This window comes from Haliotis rufescens, unplaced genomic scaffold (genome assembly GCF_023055435.1).
Source record: "Haliotis rufescens isolate VD_foot unplaced genomic scaffold, xgHalRufe1.0.p SCAF_17, whole genome shotgun sequence".
In the NCBI taxonomy this organism is placed as follows: Eukaryota; Metazoa; Mollusca; class Gastropoda; order Lepetellida; family Haliotidae; genus Haliotis; species Haliotis rufescens.
The window spans coordinates 23,948,753-23,969,596 of NW_025963857.1; the positions used below are offsets into that span (position 1 = coordinate 23,948,753).

At 39.0% G+C, this 20,844-nt stretch overlaps 1 protein-coding gene across 1 annotated transcript; it reads right to left on the minus strand.

Annotated features, from left to right (window-relative positions):
* Nucleotides 1–211: 211 nt before the first annotated feature.
* On the minus strand, nt 212–20,761 carry LOC124116345 (cyclin-dependent kinase 10-like). The gene is made up of 17 exons (XM_048397767.1): nt 20,704–20,761; nt 20,216–20,403; nt 18,153–18,225; nt 17,496–17,567; nt 16,556–16,658; nt 15,491–15,572; nt 14,510–14,577; nt 13,198–13,250; nt 12,118–12,187; nt 9,479–9,538; nt 8,199–8,322; nt 6,677–6,726; nt 5,401–5,490; nt 4,558–4,610; nt 4,027–4,108; nt 1,733–1,790; nt 212–341 (listed from the first exon to the last, which is right to left on the minus strand). The coding sequence occupies exons 2-17, from the start codon at nt 20,315–20,317 to the stop codon at nt 321–323; spliced, it is 1,161 nt and encodes a 386-aa protein (XP_048253724.1). The 5' UTR covers nt 20,318–20,403; nt 20,704–20,761; the 3' UTR covers nt 212–320.
* Between the last annotated feature and the right edge of the window lie 83 nt (nt 20,762–20,844).

A 20,844-nucleotide genomic window follows, 5' to 3' on the forward strand; every position in this document is an offset into this window, starting at 1 on the left:
GGGGCGTTTATTACGTCAAATACGGCATGTTGCTGACAAATCTAGAAACAATTGGGTCAAATCTGGGATTCAAACTAATAATCATAGGTTTCTGTCTTGCCAATGATATGCGATTTCTTAAACAACAAACAAACAAAAATATATTCTAATATACCTTATGGGTAGTGAGTGCATGCTCCAGGAATCTCCAAAAACAAAAGGAATCAGCAAATATGAGGTGTATATTTATTTACAGCATCAAATGAGGATGACACAATGGCATGATCTGTTCATGGCAACACATGGAGTGGACAGAGGCTCATCTCTATCTTCATGTGTTGCTAGACTCGCTTCTTCTTTGCCTGTATAAATGTGAGAAGATCTAGTTAGACAAAACACATTACCACGTGTTTTGTAGTTTGAGGTGAGGTGAAATTGGGTTTAACGTCGCATCCAAGATTATTGCACTTACATAGCGACATACATGCATGTGTGTGTGTGTGTGTGGCTGCTTGTACTAGTCCGGACTGATACCGACTTATAGTGCTAGCTCACTGAGATACCATGCCGCAGTTTAACATGAATACCCCACTCAGACACAGTATACTGACTCCAGGCGACCATTCCTTGTTTTAGCCCTTTATTGCCGAGTGCCAGACAGGGTAACAACAAGTATCATCTTTTAACGTCTTTTGGTACGACGCGGCCGGGATCGAACCCCGGACCTTCTGCTCTCCGGGCGGACGCTCTACCACTAGACCACGGAGGCGGTCTTTTGTAGTTGGACGTCGCACTCCTATCAGAATGTTCCGGCTATATACTGACTGTCGTAAATAATCGAGTCTGGACCAGACAATCCAGTAATGGATATTATGAGCATCGATCCCCACAATTGGGATACGATGACAGGCATCAACCAAGTCAGTGAGCATGATCCCCCCGATCCCCTTAGTCGTCTATTACAACAGGCACAGTCGCCTTTTACGGCAAGCGTGGGTTGCTGAAGACCTTTTCTAACACAGATCTTCACGGGTCAATCACCACATGTCAAGTGAGTGAGTTGGCTTTCACACCGCTTTGAACAGCATCCAGTTATATCACGGCATGTCAGCTTAAATTGGGAGGAAAGCCCGAGGTGATGCAGGTCTCAGACATTGACCACTTGGGTGAAACCCACGAGGACGTGTTGTGCTGACAAACATTGAAATACAATCAGGAGGAAACAGGGATTTGAACCTGCGGTCATGGGTTTATGGGTTGCAACTGTGCAAAGCAAATTCCTGCCCCTCAGACAACTGCCCGTGCCCCCTCACAGTGTTAGATTGCAGGGGTCATTGCAAAAAAGGTCAACCACTCTAAGAAACTGGTCACCTTGCTCTATATTTCTTTCATTCAGGGGGCGGTCGGGTAGCCTAGTGGTTAAAGCGTTCGCTCGTCACGCCGAAGACCCGGGTTCGATTCCCGACATGGGTACAATGTGTGAAGCCCATTTCTGGTGTCCCCTGCCGTGATATTGCTGGAATATTGCTAAAAGCAGCGTAAAACCATACTCACTCACTCACTCACTCACTCACTCACTCTTTCATTCAGTGAGTTAATAAGAAAACCAGATCGACACCTTTATTTACAAGAGACCTAGTTGCCCCCTGGAATCTCCACATGGTAAGCTACAAATGTTGCATTTTTATCAATCTATGTCATTGGCACATTGTAAAATGAAATACAAGAAACTAGTTAAACAAACTGTACATACCGACAAATTAAGACCAGAGCTGCTCCCAAAATCTTTGAAAGAATCTGTTTTTGCTTTTCTGAAACCACAAGGATGTAAGCAATCATGTTCTTCTCAATGCAATCTAAAAAATTAATCTTAAACAGATCTATATTAGGTTGGCTCAATATTATCAAAACTTTGATTTAGTCATCTTTTTCCATATTCTGCTAACAAGGTGTTCAGTTATCACGGAAACGTGACATCATCCATTCTGTCATGACGTCATCACATTCCATGGTGGTGTCAAAGCATTCTGTGACATCATGACTCTCAATTGTGGGGATTCATGCAATGTTTGAAATAATGCAGGCCCATAACAGTCGGATCTCATGTCAGGCCTGTAGTTTCAGATTTGTATGGGTCTTTAAATCAGTAAATCAATGTGTCTATATATTTGTCTCAAGTTTTCTGATGAGGGCCTGAAGAGTTTAGTCAGGGCCTGCAGCTTCTAAAGTCTGTGCGTCCTGATGGCAGCTTGGCCATATATTTTATTTCAAACAATGGGTTCATGAAGAGTGACATGTAGAAAAAGACTTCTGTATTTACACAGTAAATAAACATGTGTTTATTAGCATTCTAGTTTTAATTCAATGTAAGAGGTAAATTAACTGTCAACGTAACACATTATTCAGTCACCTCCTTGTATGTGGATATCAAAACTCTGTCCTCACTTTCTATTGGCCAAAAAGCTCGAAATTAAAATGGAATCTGGACTTGATTCAGACCATGGTTTTCAGACCTGGAATCTGATTAATAAAATATCAATGAGATAAAGTTGACAATCCACCAGTTTTTTTTTATTTTCTGAGAACGAACATTAAACTACTATTCTTATGTTTACCCTTTAGTAACTCTAGTTCATTATCATTAACATTTTGCTCATTTTTTTCACATTTTTCTCTGAATTTGACCGTTTATTATTTTTCTTATGACATTTTTTTCATGTCATACGATAACTTGTATGATTATCAATGACTCTACGTAATTTTGTTTTATTATTTTCACAAATAACACTTGTAGAGACATTTACGTGCAACATGCAGAAATCCATGGTTCACTGACAGACCGTCACGCATACGAGTGACGAGTGAGACGGGAGAGCCGTCTCGCGTACACGTTACGTCCTCTACTGATTATGCTTGAATATTCTGGACAGGCAACGTTTTATCTGGTCTGGTAACTTTTTCCCGTTTTCTGACTGAAATGTTGAGGAATTTTCACATTGGTAGTAAGTAAGATGATGTCACTAATGATCGTTGTGTAATGTATTAATGCACCACGCGATCATGACAATAGACAAACTATGCATCAATTCAATGCTAAAATTGTGGACTTTAGGGTGTGTAAGAAACAGATTACTACTAGGGCTGGGACGATAAACCAACTTTTGGATCCGATACGTATCACGATACCTTGCTCACGATCCGAATCGTAGCATGATACTTTGATGTGCTCTTATCTTTGGAGTGTAAGCCATTTTCTTTATAGACAGGATTGACAAATACAAGGCACACTGACGGTTCACAGTCGGCAGTGTCAAGGATGGCGCAATGGATAAAAATATGTAAGTTTTCACTGGTAATTAGTGTTTGGTGTAACAGTGATTACAGCAGACATTTAGGGTATGTATCGATATTTCTTACTTAGCGTGCCAGTGTAATTGTTACTTGTATCAAGAAGTAAAAAATCGCGATCCACCGATGCATCAGCGTATCGTCCTGCCACTAATTATTACATGCCTGCCTGTCATGTACCACTTACAACACATAAGACAAACGGTATCAGACACTCGTGTAGTAACCTGTTTATCTGAGTGTTGTTGCATGAGCTACCTTTAAAGTTATACTAGTGGGTAATTTAAAACCAAATCACGGGTAGATTCCAAGAAAACGTGTACAGCTGATTGCTGCTTCCGGCTTTGTTTACGAGACAATACACATAGCATAATCTCTGCATATAAAACAATGCCTTGCAGAACAGGAAATATGATTTAATCGGTAAGTCATCATCTCTAGTGATATTTTATCTCAAATTTGAAATTTGTATTGACCAAGTTTAATTGATGTGATCTGTTCATTTCCCCGAATTCGCTGAAGGGATACAGTGTCATTTTTTTCTGCAGAACACGTTTTTATTGCAAATGGAGGGATTGTGTATGTGCTGGTGACATGCTTCATCTCGATTCGTCTAACAGACGGGGTATATAAATTAGCATCGATTTTGAAGGCTTTTACAGCCAGGTCACTTTATGGATGGTGATATATGTTACTCACTGCTCCTCCTTCGATGTATCTTGTGTGGTTTTCCTCTTGAGACGATGATGAGGGAAGGATGGCATAAACTCCGGGTCACACGCTGAAAGCAGACAATCAAAATATCATCAGTTGCCATGACATCGCAATCTAATTATATCACTCATCTCTCTGTCACTAAGGCTGTTTAGCTGTACTTGTTACCCTCAAGACTCAAGTTAGTACTGATTACACTGAGTGAGTGAATATGGTTTATGCGCTTTTAGCAATATTCCAGCAATATCACGGCGGGGCGCACCAGAAATGGGCTTCACACATTGTACCCATGTCGGGAATAGAACCCGGATCTTCAGCATGACGAGCGAACGCTATTACCGAATACAAACTGATAAAGTTCAAAGAATGATTCTTGATGATAACCAGAATCTCACCCTCGCGTCTTTTGGTATTAAATGTAAGAACACTTTTTGATAAAAGTTTAAATATTAAATTCGGAGGCTTGGTATGTTGAGATCAGAAGACACTCGCGTGAGATTGTCCATCAATACGTACGATGTGGCTGTTCCTTGAAGTAGACACTGTCCAGACAGTCCTCTGCTGTGGCCCTGGCAATGTCAGGCCAAAGTGTTAAATGTGGTTAATCTGGTCTTACATTATCTGTCACGGTGCCAATGTCATTTAGCCAATATTAGCCAATTTAGTAATTTCTTAGTGCCTCTAAATCTGGATACCATTTAGCCTCCAATTTTCATATCAAGATAAACACTAACCAGATTTTAATGCAATTATTTTAATTAAAAAACAATAACTTCCACACCATAATAATAGAATAATATTACTATTCATAATATTTTTTTATATATTATTCATAATATTTTTTAATATAATATTATTATTCATAATATTTTTTAAAATAATAATACTATTGCTCATATTTTTTTATATCATAATATTATTATGCTTCATAATATGTTTTAACATAATAATATTATAATTCATATTTTTGATATAATGATATTATTGCTCATAATATTTTTACAATAACAATATTCATAATGTTTTAATAGAATAATATTGCTCATAATATTTTTTAATATAGCAAATTTCATAATATTTTATTGATAGAATAATATTATCATTCCTAACATTTTTGAAGGGAACATAATCTATTCTGCAGTTCCATTTTTTTATCTGCTACAATAGGATCAACTGAAAACAGAGCTATGATATTTCACAAAATTCCTGTCATCCTCGTATGACATTACACACATGGTAAACCTGATAAAAGTTTCAAGTCATAAATTGCATAAATACACAGGAGTTGGATTTGTCAGAGACTAAGCACAAAACTCACCCTCAAATAGGTCTGTTAAACTAAGCATACTGAAGACTTACCTCTTGGCCGGGTCGAACATAAAGAGGAAATTAAGCAGTCTGATGCCCGAGTCGGACAGCCAAGGGAATGTGTGTCGCAGGTTGTTGTATCTGGAGTCAATATAGGCACATACAGGTTTGTTTGTTTGTTTGTTTGTTTGTTTGTAGTATCAATCACTGGATTATCTGGTCTGGACTCAATTATTTGCAGCCCACCATCATATCGCTGCAATATTGCTCAACGAAGTCACGGAACCTGACCTCCCATCCACGTACCGGTAGTCATCACTTCAGCCAGCATCGGTTGCTGGGGACAGATTCTAACCACAAATACCCACAGGTAAAAAAGGAATTGCCAATATGTTGAGGAGTAGTAGTGCATGTGTTTGCTCATCTTCCTGAGGCAAGAGAGTTAACTGACCATAAAAGTCAAGTTTCCACCCTTGCCGAACTAGGCTGGTATTATGGAGTTACATTTTGGCTGGATTAGCGAGTCTATGCATAGACCAATCAAAATCACTCAACGAAATCGAAATCCGGTTAGTAAACTACATGATTTGCAAAGCATGTGCACCGCCAACTCGTTGTCAACAGATATTTTCCCAAGTCTTTTCATGTTTTTTATCAAGGTGCTCACGTGATTTCATGCACTTCGCGATGTAAGACCCGTTTTATAACATTATAGATGTTGATTATCGATCAGATCGTCTTGACTGGGCGCCGCAATTTTGTTTGAAACAAATGCAAGTGATACGAGAGGTGGAATCTGATTGGTCCAAAGAAGAGGCTTAGAAGGGATATAACCACTGGTGGTTCTAGTATAGAGCACAGGAATTTCAACCTAGTTCTGCAAGGGTGGAAACTGGACTTTAAATGTCAATCAAATCCCTTGCCTCAAGAAGATGGTGTTTGCTTGTCACACCAAGTTCTATTTCCCCTGCAATTTATGTACAATTTTACATAAAATTTGGTAACATTAAAAAAAATGACATGAATAGTAATTGTTACAGGAGTCTGTGTATCATACAGATTTTATGAGTGAGTGAGTTGTGTCTAACACCACTTTTAACAGTATTCCAGTTATATCATGGTGTGTCAGTTTAATGTGGGAGGAAAGCCCGAAGTGATGCAGGTCTTAGATGTTTACCACTTGGGTGAAACCCAAGAGCACAGGTATGGTGCTGACTCTCACTCACTATTTTAGTGTATTCCACCTGTTCACTGTCTAAACGAAACAATAATAAACTGGTACAGGAGGACTATAATCGACAATTTATCAACATTTTTCTACACTTACGGTTGTTTTCGTAGCGTAATATTCTCCAAGGCTGGCAAATCCAAAAATCCCTGAAAATAGAACATTATATTTTGTATTTCAAAATGTTCATAATTCTAAACTGCATGATCAATTTTCATATCCTTTCAAATTTTAGACCAAATAAGTTTAGATTTTGTGGCTATCATAAAGTGACCTTTGACCTCATTAATATTGGCCAGTTTGAAAAGATTTGACCAGTTTGAAAAGATTTTTTTAATTTGAACTTTGAGTTAATTAGGTTAAATAAATCTATTAGTATTTGATGGAGTTATCATTCAGAAATTAATCTGACGCCACTCTTAACATGATAAAGGACCACTCTATCAATGCATCACAAACGTGCATCTGACATAAGATTGAAGATATATTTATAAATATTTATATATATTTAGGAGTTCAGATGGGTTCATATTCTAAGACTGACTAATTGTCGTCCAAAATATCCTGAACATATTTGTCAAGTTTGGTAATAAAAAAAAAGAATGTCCTATGAAAGGTTTATAAAATCATTAAAATGTTCTAATACCATTTTTTCCATTTTTCCATCCGTCGATTTTCAAAAAAATAATATTTACAAAATTTTGAAATAACCCCACACGATAACTTCTCTGGCTAGTTTTAACTTTATACTGCCAATCATGAAACGTAACACTCAATCTGATTGGCTCATGCTACTAGAATGAGCCTAAATTCACCAATCATGGAACAGCATTGCACATGGAGACAAACCAGCACTAGGTAAGTATTGTGATGATATCAGTCTATGTATCATTTGACTATCAAGAGTTCATATCTATCATGAGTGAGTGAGTTTGGTTTTACGCTGCTTTTAGCAATATTCCAGCAATATCACGGCGGGGGACACCAGAAATGGGCTTCACGCATTGTACCCATGTCGGGAATCAAACCCGGGTCTTCGGCGTGACGAGCGAACGCTTTAACCACTAGGCTACCCAACCGCCCCTACCTATCATTAAAAAATGCCGGGAATGCTCAACATCTCTCTCAATATTCCAGCTTTCAACTCGTTGAACTTTTGAGCTTGTTATCTTTTCATGGAAGACCTGTGAAGATCCAGGGTTGAATAGTTTATCAGCAACCCATGCTTGCTGTTAAAAGCAACTATGCTTGTTGTATGAGGCGACTAATGGGATCGGGTGGTCAGGCTAGCTGACTCTGTTGATGCATGTCACTGTATCCCAATTGCGTGGATCAATGTTCATGATGTCAGTCACTGGATTGTCTGGTCCTGACGTGATTATTCACAGACTATCGTCATATAGTTGGAATATTGCTGAGCACGACGTTAAACAATAAATAAACAAACAAACAAATCTATGAGAAAAGCGTTGGAAAGTTTCAAATCAGAGAGTGATTTGAGATTTCAAGTTTTCCATCTCTTAATGATCATCTCTTAATGTCATAAAGCCCAGGGACGGATACCATATCTTGCCACAAGTACCATGATGTTGGTGTATCATGACACTCTCAATCTACTCACCGGCCAAATAGCTTCTGTAGGCGTCCCAAACATCTCCACGATGAGGTCGACCTGCTGGACCTCTGATCTCCCGGGAAGCAGAGGTCGGTGGGCCAGCAACTCCCCAAAGATACATCCAGCAGACCTAGGCAGATACAACATGTAGAAACCTCTTGACCAGTACAGTCAATGAAAGTTAGTCTTCAGTAGAGGTGAATAGATACATCAGTGAATCGATGCATTGTGAGAATTCATGAGCCGATGTGATACACGATACATTCTTATCTGTATCAATACAAGACGATACACTTGCTAAAATACCTTACAGCATGTTTATTGACCCACCCACCCTCCACCCCCCGACCCCCCAGCGTGTTTGTCAGTAAAAAAAATGCAAAATGTGTTGTATTAAAGTTCACTACTGAAAACAGCTGCAACAAACATGTGTCTACAGATAGTTTTTACATTTTGAAATGTAAGCCCTACATATTACATTGCAGTTTCATAAACCTGCTTTGAGGTTTAACATATGAATCGTAACACCTAGGTTTTACAACTGAAGCTGAATATAATGTTGATTTTTGATTTGCTAAAAGTCACAATTTTGTTTTCACCTGGAAATTCATTGACATGAATTGAACCTGCAACCTCACATATGTTAGGTTTCGTAAACCACTGTTTTCCCACTGAAACACCAGGGCAGGTGATTGAAGGTCGTTCAATTTTACATGTCATGACTTCAGTTGTGTGAATGTTGCACATGGTCTTTCTCTCGCAAGCTTTGATTGTTTTCCCTTTACACTATATTTGTTTCACTATAAGGTATCCTGATGATTTCTAATTTTTTTTCTGGTATTTCTTGCATTCAGACGGTTCATAAGTTGGATAAAACACTCCTCCTACGGCCATCAGGCTTTTCCCTCCCTCAGGGTTTTACATTTTCAACAGAATCTTTTCATGTTTTTAATCAAGGTGCTCACGCATTGCGTGATGTAAGACCAGTTTTATCACAATATAGACCTTGATTATCGATCAGATCGTCTTGACTGGGCGCCACTGTTTTGTTTCAAGCAAATGCAAGTGATATGAGAGGTGGAATCTGATTGGTCTAAAGGAGAGGCTCATAAGGGACATAACTCGTAATAGCCACTGGTGGCGCTACGACGGAATTCCAGCCTAGTTCGGCAAGGGTGGAAAATGGACTTTTATGGTCAGTCAACTCTCTTGCTTCGGGAAGATGGGGGTAGGGGTGGTGGAACGACACTGTGAAAAGAAATTTGCTAAAAGGACAAGTCACTCACCACATGTCAACAGCTGATGTGTGTTTCTGTGAGCCCAGCAGCAACTCCGGCCCTCGATACCTGGTGCCATACAAACTGATCGTAAATACCAAGACAGACATAGCATGAAATAATAATTATAGCTGAAGAAATTATCTCGGGAACAGGATACAATAGTCTGTACATTTATTCCACGGATCAACTGTCAATAACATACAAACAGAGACGCAATGGGCTCAGCCTCTGAGAGCACACTATCCCTGTCGCACATGTTACCCCCAAACTAACGTCCCCACTGGTCGCACATTTACGTCACAACCTGACAGTGAGTGAGTGAGTGAGTGAGTGAGTGAGTGAGTGAGTGAGTTTGGTTTAACGCCGTTTTTAACAGTATTCCAGTTATATCGCGGGGTGTCAGCTTAATGGGGGAGGAAAGCCCGAAGTGATGCAGGTCTCAGACGTTTACCACTTCGGTGAAACCCAAGAGCATGGGTATGGTGCTGACAAACCTAGAAACACAATTGGGGCGAACCAGGATTCGAACCCACAATCATAGGTTTCTGGCGTGCCAAAGGGATGCAACTCTGCACAGTGAATCGCGGCACCTTAGACGACTGGGCCAACCGTGACCCCAGAACCTGACAGAATATGTACATACACAAAACTGAATGTGAGGAATCCATTGATACTAACGAACCACAAGCATCATAGCAAGCTGGAAGTAATATCATGTGGATCAAGCTCCTCACAGAGATAGCCCGTTCATGTAGCTCTCTATACTATCACTGCCATCAATCAAAGCTCCCCACTGTGATAGGTGGCCACAACCATGCTTGGAGTTGAACTCACAGCCAACTGACTGTGATGTTTACAAACAAGTGATGACTGCTGTGATGCTGAATACCCTGCTAAATTATTTTCTTTGTTGGTCAATTTGAACTTCTGTTTCATTACAACTAGCATGTAATTGGTATAGTAAGAATGTAAGGCGGAAGTCGGTTGATTTTCCGTTCATCTGCAGTTTCGAACCAAGCTGATCAAACAAACAAAAAGGTAAATTCATATGGGATATATTGTCAGTTGTAAACTTTTTCAAAATTCACTATGATGGCATTCCCAAAGACAAACAAAAATATAAACCTGACAAAATTTATGTGGGCAAATTTCAAGATTGTTGAAATAGGCGCGCCTACACTGGTGGTAATATGCAAAGGGAGACAACTCTGTACAATGTGTCAACCACTGGTAAATATGGTAGAAGACATAACTTTACACAGTCATTTTAATTACCAGAAACTCTTTCCGATGTCTGGTCAGCTGGTGAGAGTGATGCAGTTATTATGTGGCCTTTGACCTCTTATAGCCCTAATTTTGAACTTGACCTCTTGGGATTATAACCCAAATTTGATAAAAAAATACATTTATAATATTACGTAACCATGGTAACAGCAGATGGACCAGGCACCCTTGTACAAGCTCTTTGTCTATGATGAGTTGAGACACTAGGGAAATTATTCTTTTTGTATTGACACGTGTTTGAATCTGATTGAGAAACCTTAAATTATTTGTTCTATGCCAGAGTTAGTTGCCTATTTGGTGCTAGCTCGTTCAGAAGTGATTTTCATTGGTTGTTGATTTCAAGATCACGGGGCACAGATATTAACAAAAATAAGTACATTTGTTATATGCATAACATACACTAGGTGAATGGTCACAGCACTACATAAAACAGTGGAAAACTCTCCTGATAATAGTGAGTGAGTGAGTATGGTTTTACGCCCCTTTTAGCAATATTTCAGCAATATCACGGCAGGGGACACCAGAAATGGGCTTCACACATTGTACCCATGTCAGGAATGGAACCCAGGTCTTCGGCGGGACAAGCAAACGCTTTAACCACTGGCCACCCGACCGCCACTCTACTGATAATAGGCTATAGATACAAGACAAGATGTGGCAGTTGTTGTTGGTTTTAAATTTGATAAAAGAGTCTGAACAGGAATGTCTTGAGACGGAACCGAGTTTCTGCTTCTTTCACATGTGAATTGAGATGGTTCCATTAGAGCTGGGACTGGTCACCTCGGGTTCCCGGGTCGGGTGGGTACTGAATAGGACCCGGGTACCCACAGGACTACCCGGATACGTGGTTGGTCACGTGATATATTGTTTAATGAGAAAAATACACTACTATAAGACAATGGTTACACTACAAGTCGCTAATGTTCAGATATCTTTCTGATAATACTCACATTCCTTCTTGTATAAGTTTCAGTGAAGATACAGCTTCAGACAACTTCAGTGTATGCATGATCAGATCGAATTATATGTGTATCTAAATACCTTTTGCCAGGGGTCCGGTAAAACAATTCCTAATTGGACATTTAGTACCAACTCTTGAGACCAACAGCGGGTATCGGGGTAGGGTCAGGTAATAGGGGGTTATACCTGGGTAGTAAATTTGGACTCATCCCTGCCCAAGGTTCCATAGGTTACATAACACTAGGCAAATGACCTCTGCCCAAACCGTATGGGTGTGATAAGATGAAGATGGGCATGTCACTGTCAAAACCAAGCGTAGTGTTGTTGAGTCCAGGGTATTTATCCTAACTAAATGATAATACACCCTGGACAACTGAGGATGAGCCCGAGACTATACATACCACAAAGTGACAACCCGGGGGGTCATGGGTCTCACAGGAAGGCTGTGTTTCCTTGCCAGACCAAAATCAGCTGAAAACATTGAGAAAATGATATTTGTAAATATTTTCGTATTGCCATTCATTGATTCATGTATTGCAAGAAGTACCACAATATATTGCATGAATTCTTTCATCTGTGATATGTTATAAACCTGAATAAGAAAAACCCAAATGACTTTGACAGTTCCCTTGGCCTGCACATAGTTGTCCGCCATTTTGTGGGATGTTGCTATGGTTACAACACATGCATACTTGACACATCATATACAGGAAGCTGGTTGCGAATAGATTCGCTTTTTCGATCACAGGAACCAGTTGCTTATTTCTTAATTTCAATTTGACTTGTCACTTATGTAAACTTTGCAAACAATATGAAAATATGACTGATTTTTAACAACAAAATATACTAGTATTTTCCAAACGTATTGGGACAAGTATTCATTCGTATTTCAAATGATGACATACTGGCATATCAATAATACCGCACCCCTCTACAAGATACCCATCAGGATTTCAGACTTGGAAATATAACACTAATCTTGTGAGATAACCAAGATTATGGAGAAACATTTGACTGGTTTAGATCAGGTTGTTCAGAAGAAAACGTTCTGCATGGGTCCTCTATATCAGGCGTCGGTGACGACATCGTCATGGTGACGTTCTATAGCCGACCCTGCATTAACTGGCTGTATGTCCACTACATAGATGAAGTGATCATATTGAGTGAGTGAGTTGGGTTTAACGCCGCTTTTAACAGTATTCCAGTTATATCAAGGCGTGTCAGCTTAATGTGGGAGGAAAGCCCGAAGTGATGCAGGTCTCAGACGTTTACCACTTTGGTGAAACCCACGAGCACGGGTACGGTGCTGACAAACCTAGAAAAAAATCGGGGTGAACTGGGATTCGAACACACAACCATACGTTTCTGGCGTGCCCAAGGGACGCAACTCTGCACAGTGAATAGCGGTGCCTTAGACGACTGGGCTACCCGTGCCCCCTGAAGTGATCAAATGCTAACTGGCTTGATGCGACTTGACTTACCTACTTTGAGGCATCCTTTATCTGTCATCAGTAAATTGGATACTTTCAGATCCCTGTAACCATGGTAACACAAGTCCAGATTAGTATCTACTACATCTCAGCATCATAAACATGCTGAATACTGGCTCTGATAACTGATAAATGCAGTCAGCAGGGTGAGTGAGTGAGTTGGGTTTAACACTGCTTTCAACAGTACTTTAGTTACCGTATTCGACTTAATAAGCGCCCCTCTCTAATAAGTGCCCACGGCGATATTTGCTAATATATTGGCTAGTGAACAATCCCCATTAGCACCCCTTCCAATTGATCAATGTGCAAAAGACTTATTTATTACGCACTCGTGTGTTATATGCACCCTTAATTATGGGCAATTAAATACTGGAAAAATATATCGGTCGTATATTATAAACATTTCAGGCTGTCAGCATAAACCACGAAATTTAACTTTCAACTCTGTTTTTTTTCACCAAAATTATATTCTAATAAGAGCCCCCTATTTCTAATATTGAGAGCGCCCTGGGCGCTTATTTCGTCAAATACGGTATATGACACAATGCATAGTGGATGAATGCGATAAACTAAACGGATATATACTCACTGCCAAAAGAATCGTGAACCATAGTAACATATAGAGAAGTATGAACTATAAGTGTCTTTATTCTCATCACAATTTGATGCTCATGATTTCCAAACTTTTCATGTAATCCTGCACAAGACAAATGGTGCATCTTGAGTCATGGATCTATGACATCACATGTGATGCGTTCATAAGCGTTGGTTTACACAACATACCAGTATGTTCGTTTGTGCATCTAACCAATCTAATGTCTCTTGAATATGAGTACTTCTTCATATATTAGCCAACATGTATGGTTTTCGCTTTTCCTTTGTCTGTGAGTATATATCTGTCCATCTGAAGACCATGCCTAAGGACCACGCCCACCTACACCCAAGCTTGCCGTAAAAGGCGACTAACGGGATCGGGTGGTCAGGCTCGCTGACTTGGTTGATACATGTCATCGTATCCCAATTGCGTGGATCGATGGTCATGATGTCAATCACTGGACTGTCTGGTCCAGACTCGATTATTTACAGACTGCTGTCATATAAGCTGGAATATTGCTGAGTGCGGCGTTATTCACGTTTCTTCTGTCGATGAGTATCCATGGTAACAACAGGTACTACATGAGTAAGTCCTATACATCAATGCGATGATTACTGCGATTAAAAACAAGACAGATAATATAATCACAAATACTAAAATATTGTTGATAGCAATAGTTATTTGAATACTTAATACTGTAATACACACCTATGAATGATGAAGTTTTCATGTAGGTATCTCAAAGCCTTGAACACTTGAATTATGATGCACTTCACCTGAAAAATGATGGTGCCATGAATAGACGACTTATCATAAAACCAACACGATGTATACCATATTCGCTGTATTAACACCCTGCTCCAATAAGCATTTCTTCTAGGCATTTCTTCTAGGCAGCGTTTGATAAAAACATATTGCCAGGCCACCATCAGGACCAAGATCTGATTTTGACGAGATTGACATGATGCACAAATTGACCAATGAAAAGTGGTAGGCAATCTCATTACTATCATATCTTAGTGTGCTACAGCTAAACAAAGATCTGAGGACATCCCAGTAGAGGTCATGCCAGAACGACCTTTCATCCAACCAATCAGTTCGTAGCTTTCCAGATCGCGAAAGTGACAGTCGGAAACGTGTTTTCTAATCATGCAGCCTCGGAAATGTTAACATGTGGTATTCTGAACGATAGTTACGAGCTGTTCGACTGATTCGTTCAAAATCATTGTCTATCTCTTGCCTCAATGGGATAAACATTTGAATGGAAGGGACTTTGCATAGCCCATGGCAAGTACAGTAAAGTACGTTTATAACGAACTGACGGATATAACGAACTGATTTTTTTGTCCCGACTATTTGCTATAGTTATGCTGTATATATGCTTATAACGAACTACGGTTATAACAAACTAAAGTTAGTGTTCCCTTCGAGTTCGTTATAACCATAGTTTACTGTACTGTTATACCATCTTAGCCATTTATAAGATATTCCAGAATTTTCTTTGGTTCACTTTTCAAATTTTGAATTGAGAACTATTTTTCAAAGCGTAGTCTGAAATGGAAGTCGCCAGTTTGAAACTAGTGCCGTAAAGATCAAGAAAGCTGCAGCAGAGATCTAATATTAATGAGATTACATGGTTGGGAAGTTTGTTGGAAAGATCGGCCTTGCTGGTGGCATGGTGTGAGGTACCTGAGATTCGGAGAATGGAGCTGCCATATTGTCCAGTAGTGAAGCTAGATCTTGTTCACAGTACTCCATCACCAGGAAGATGCTGAAATATGACAAGAACATCAATAAAGATGTCGTCCCCGGAACATTGTTCATAGAGATTATACACGAACTCCTCTGATTGGCCATCACCAAGGACCAGTGTCATCCCAAACATCCCATGATAGCATCGAGAGCATGCAATGATGTCTCAGTTTACTTCTGTTTTAGAGTGAGTGAGTGAGTTGGGTTTAACGCCGCTTTTAACAGTATTCCAGTCATATCGCGGCGTGTCAGCTTAATGTGGGAGGAAAGCCCTAAGTGATGCAGGTTTCAGACGTTTACCACTTCGGTGAAACCCAAGAGCACGGGTATGGTGCTAAAAAACCTAGAAACATAATTGGGGTGAACCGGGATTCGAACCCACAATCATAGGTTTCTGGCGTGCCCAAGGGATGCAACTCTGCACAGCGAATTGCGGCGTCTGAGACGACTGGGCCACCCGTGCCCCCTCTGATTTTAGAAGTGCACTTTGGTTGATATGTGTGTAATGCAGCAAACCACGATCGCCAGCAGTGCAAAGGAATTTACTTTTGTATGTATATCTTGTATATAGTTTAGTTTGTTTGTTGTTTAACGGCACACTCAGCAATATTCCAGCTATGTGACTGTGGTTTGTAAAAAATCGAGTATGGACCAGACAATCATGAGCATCGATCCACCATTTGAGATACGCTGACATGTACCAATCAAGTCAGCGAGCCTGACCACCCGATCCCGTTAGTCTCTTACGACAAGCAAGTCGGCTTTTGCAAGTATGGGTTGCTGAAGACCTATTCTACCCCGGGTCTTCCCTGGTCTATTGTATATAGAGTCAGTGACACTGTGCACTGGTGCTGACAAACCTTGAAACATAATCGGGGTGAACCGAGATTTGAACCGGTGATCATAGGTTTTTAGTGTGTCCAAGGGACGCAACCTTGCACAGCAAATTGACAACTTGGCCACCAGTGCCTCCTCGAGTAATAGCATGTGGTGACTCCGTACCTGTCGAGACTCTTGCCGACCACCACCTCCTTCAGCTCCACAATGTTCTCATGTCGCAGGTTCAGCAGGATATTGATCTCTCTCAACCCGCTGATAGGAATACCTGTAAATGAAGTTATTTTAATACTAGGCCAACACTACTTCTTTTTGTACTGGTGAGCCCCTCAAAAACAGTGAGTGAGTGAGTGAGTGGGTAGGTGAGAGGATGAGTTGGTGAGTGAGTGAGTGAGTGAGTGAGTGAGTAAGGAGGGAGTGTTAACGCCACACTCAGCAATATTCCAGCTATATGATGGCGGTCTGTAAATAATCAGACTGGACCAGACAATCCAGTGATTGACATCATGAGCATCGATCCACACAATTTACACAAACTCTGCTTTGAACAGTATTTCTGCCGATTCACGGTATGACAGCTTGATGTGGGAAGAAAGCCTAACTTAAAACTCACAAGCAAAGGTGTGATGCTTACAAACCAAGAATCCTCATTTATGTGAATCTGGGATTTGAACCAATGATCATCAAATTCTGGCACAACTAGGGGGCACAACTCTGTACAATTGAGCCCCCAGTGCCATCCTAAACACAAGAACAAAAAGTTTAGCGGTAAACCCCTCTTGATAGTACACTTGCATAGGTGACAACCTGATACATATCTTAAAAACAAACAGAACTTACACACAATAAATATTTTCAAAATTATAATTTGTAATTTGTTTATCATTAACCTCAAATTCAATTTCTTACTTTGTAATTGTGTCAACTTTCCCCTGCATCTTTGCCAAGATATTCTCCAGAACAAGAATTAATCAACATTGCATTAAAATAGTTCAATACAACAAGAACATTAATTCAGTATTAATTATATTCTAAAAAAAGATTTCACACCAATATATATTCATTTCCAGAAATTGTTTTCGTCACAACATTAGCTAATACTTACCGTCTTTTTCTTTCTCCATTCTCATTTTCTTCAATGCCACAATTCTGTTACTTCTTGTATCTCTGGCCCGATCTGATTGTTACAAAAGTTGGAATGAAGAAAAACAAGAAACAAGAAAAGCAAAGACAATTTAAGAAAATTAACTACTGTGTTTTGAATTTTAAGGTATGGTTATTGATTGAAGTGTCAAACTTTAATTTGAAATATGTCGCTCATAACAAATATTTAAGGTGTATTTTGGACTTTAAAAAAACAAAGGTGTTCCCTTATTAAGTATATGCTAACTTCTAGATCCCCTTGAAATTTTAGGGGGCACGGGTGGCCTAGTCGTCTAAGGCGCCGCAATTCGCTGTGCCGCGATATGACTGGAATACTGTTAAAAGCGGTGTTAAACCCAACTCACTCACACACTGTCAGGATGTGACGTAATTGTGTGACAGTGGGGACGTTAGTTTTGGGGTCAATTTTTGTGGGGAAATAAGAAAAAAAATAACTGGTGAAAAATGTTTTCAGTCATAGCTGTTTTGAGTTCAAGTGAGTTCCCCCAAAATAAGGCTTTTTTTATTATCGCCTCAACATCAATGTTCGTATTTCTATCAGGCAATGGCCAACTGTTATTCATTAGTCATAACCATGATGACATTCCTGTCCACATACAAACAATGCCATAGGTTCCTTCTCCCACTCGATTCAGCTTTTCAAAGTCTGTGACAGGCCGAGACTTCCCAAGCTGAAAGAGAAGTGTTTCATATTTCATAATCTTTCACTAATTATTTCTGTGAGTGATCCTCAGATAATTTTACCATAGTTATGAGGTCTACTACAGTCAACAGTTGGGGGTCATGACATGCCTACTCACAATAGCTATCGCAATACTTGTACTTGATTCATGATACCCATTGATACCCATAGTACCCATTGTATATATCCAATTATTGGGTTTGTCTTTCAAACAAAATAAACTAGTGTGGCACAAAATGTTATATCAAAGCCACATGTTTTTAATTTTATTCCAAGATTTATTCCAGCTTTTCCACTCAAGATTGGTCAAAATATAAATAAATATAAATAGCTACGTCAATCATTCATTCATTCGTTTGTTCGTTCGTTTGTTCATTCATTCATTCATTCATTCATTCATTCATTCATTTAATGAAAGTCATTCTACCGTGGAGTTAAAACTGCAGCTGGCTTCTGGAATCACTGATAGTGATGTAGACATGGAATTTATGAATAACATTTGTTTTTATAAGAGCGTCTATATTACTATTATTCTACTTTAGCAGGAAATCCTGACTTATGTTTAAAATATTGAACTTTGTGAACATATCGTGCTAGGTGATGTGTGATAAAGATTTCTCATGCATATATTTTGGCATTAAACATTGTGTTCAGGCCTAAAAATTGAGGCGACAAATGCTGAGATGTCATTTGACCTTTATCCACAATTGCATTAAAAGATGGAAATAGTAACTTTTATATTTATCTTTATGTTGCTCTTTCACATTGTTGGTGTCTCATGACGTCTTGGCCGACGTGTACAGCAAAGTTAAAAGCGTTAAATAACACAGCATGTGATTAGTTAAACTATAAATTACAACCAATCAAAACATGTTTGTTATACACAGAGTTACCATGGTTACAGTAACACAAACATGATGAAAGGGGGAAACATTGATCTCTCAATCTTAGTTTCTTGCAGGTGTTAATTTTATTTTTTACTTTTGATAGTTGCATTGATCTATAGAAACAGGTGTGGTGTGCATAAAAAAAAACATCATTAAAATTTCAGTAGCCAGTCGGGCTAGGGACATTTCAAAATCGTTGCCTGATCGAAATTCTTTTTTTTTTTGTAATACTTTTTTTATTCAGGGTTCAGGATACATTGTACATGATATAGTGCATATTAATACATTGACTGTTTGCACATCATTTGTAATGTGAGATTGATATTACTAGTGATAATAAATGATTGAATACATAATATGTATGTATCACATGATGGAGTCCCCTTTTTTTATCATAAAAACAACAGCCATTCACACTTCTCATACAAACACCATTTACACGCTTTCACACAGGGACGCCACAAGCACTCTCATACACACACACACATTATATTCTCAAAGAGAGATCTCAAATCTCAAGTCAGTGGTTCCAATTGAATGATACGGAAATGTAGACACTAACACATGGGCATACCATAATATACGCATGAACACAAGCACATACATATCCTAAAATTCAAAAAGGTTATGGTACATCATCCAGTCTTTGTTAAATTCCAAACCTCTGTTTGTGGACAAGAAACGTCTTTTCTCTATCTTATAGCGAAGTTTGAGTTCATTCTTTAAAAACTGTATATTTGGTAGTATATTTTGAACTCTACATCTGTAGATAAAGTATTTTGTGAACAGGATGATAAAATCAAACACTTTATCAGTTATAAGATTTTTTTTAAAGCCAAAAATAATAAATTCTGCTGAAAGATTTAGATTATGAATGTGTCCACATTTGTCATTTATCCAGCTCATAAACTGTTTCCAAAAATTCTGTACAATATCACACTCCCACAAGAGATGGACGATCGTCTCTCTTTCATCACTGCAAGCCTGATCGAAATTTTTACTAGCTCCGGGCTAGCAGGCTGGCAGCTATTTTGTTGATGTATAATACCCCAAACTGTGGTTATTCCCGGCCCATGTTATTCTTGTGCTTACCCTAGCAGAATCAGATAACTCCATCCATTCCCCTGTCAAGATGGAGTACAAGGCTGGTTTGTCTTGACTAGTGCTCCTTCTATATGTATCTTGGGACATCATTTTCTCATGTTATAGATCTAGGCCTATTGCTTTCTTCTCCCACAGGATGTCAGACAACTTCATGTCATGGTTGAAACCTTTATACCCTTCAAGGAAAATAGAAAGACTTAATACATCATATGTGTGGTTGGCTCTGAAAGGGCGGGTTAGTACAACTGACGAACGTTGTTTCTTTTTAAATTACAGGGTATTTTCACTGCTGACGAACATGATGGAAAAACGAGAAATTGACAATCTCTTTGGAAGTGGAGACCAAAGCTCTGCATACTAAGATGCACCTGAAAAATGAAATGAATATCGTCACTGCAAGCTCGTAATTAAAAAATACGATAAAAAATAAAACAGCAATTATATCTAATTGAAACAACTTTGCAGTGTAAAATTACCTTTATCGTACAGGGACTCTTCTATGATAGGAGATTGAAAAGTTAAAATCCGGGCAAATTTATTATTATTTTCACTCATTTGCAGAGAATCACAATTTGTTTTTTATTGGACATGATACATGTGGAAACTTACTATAAATT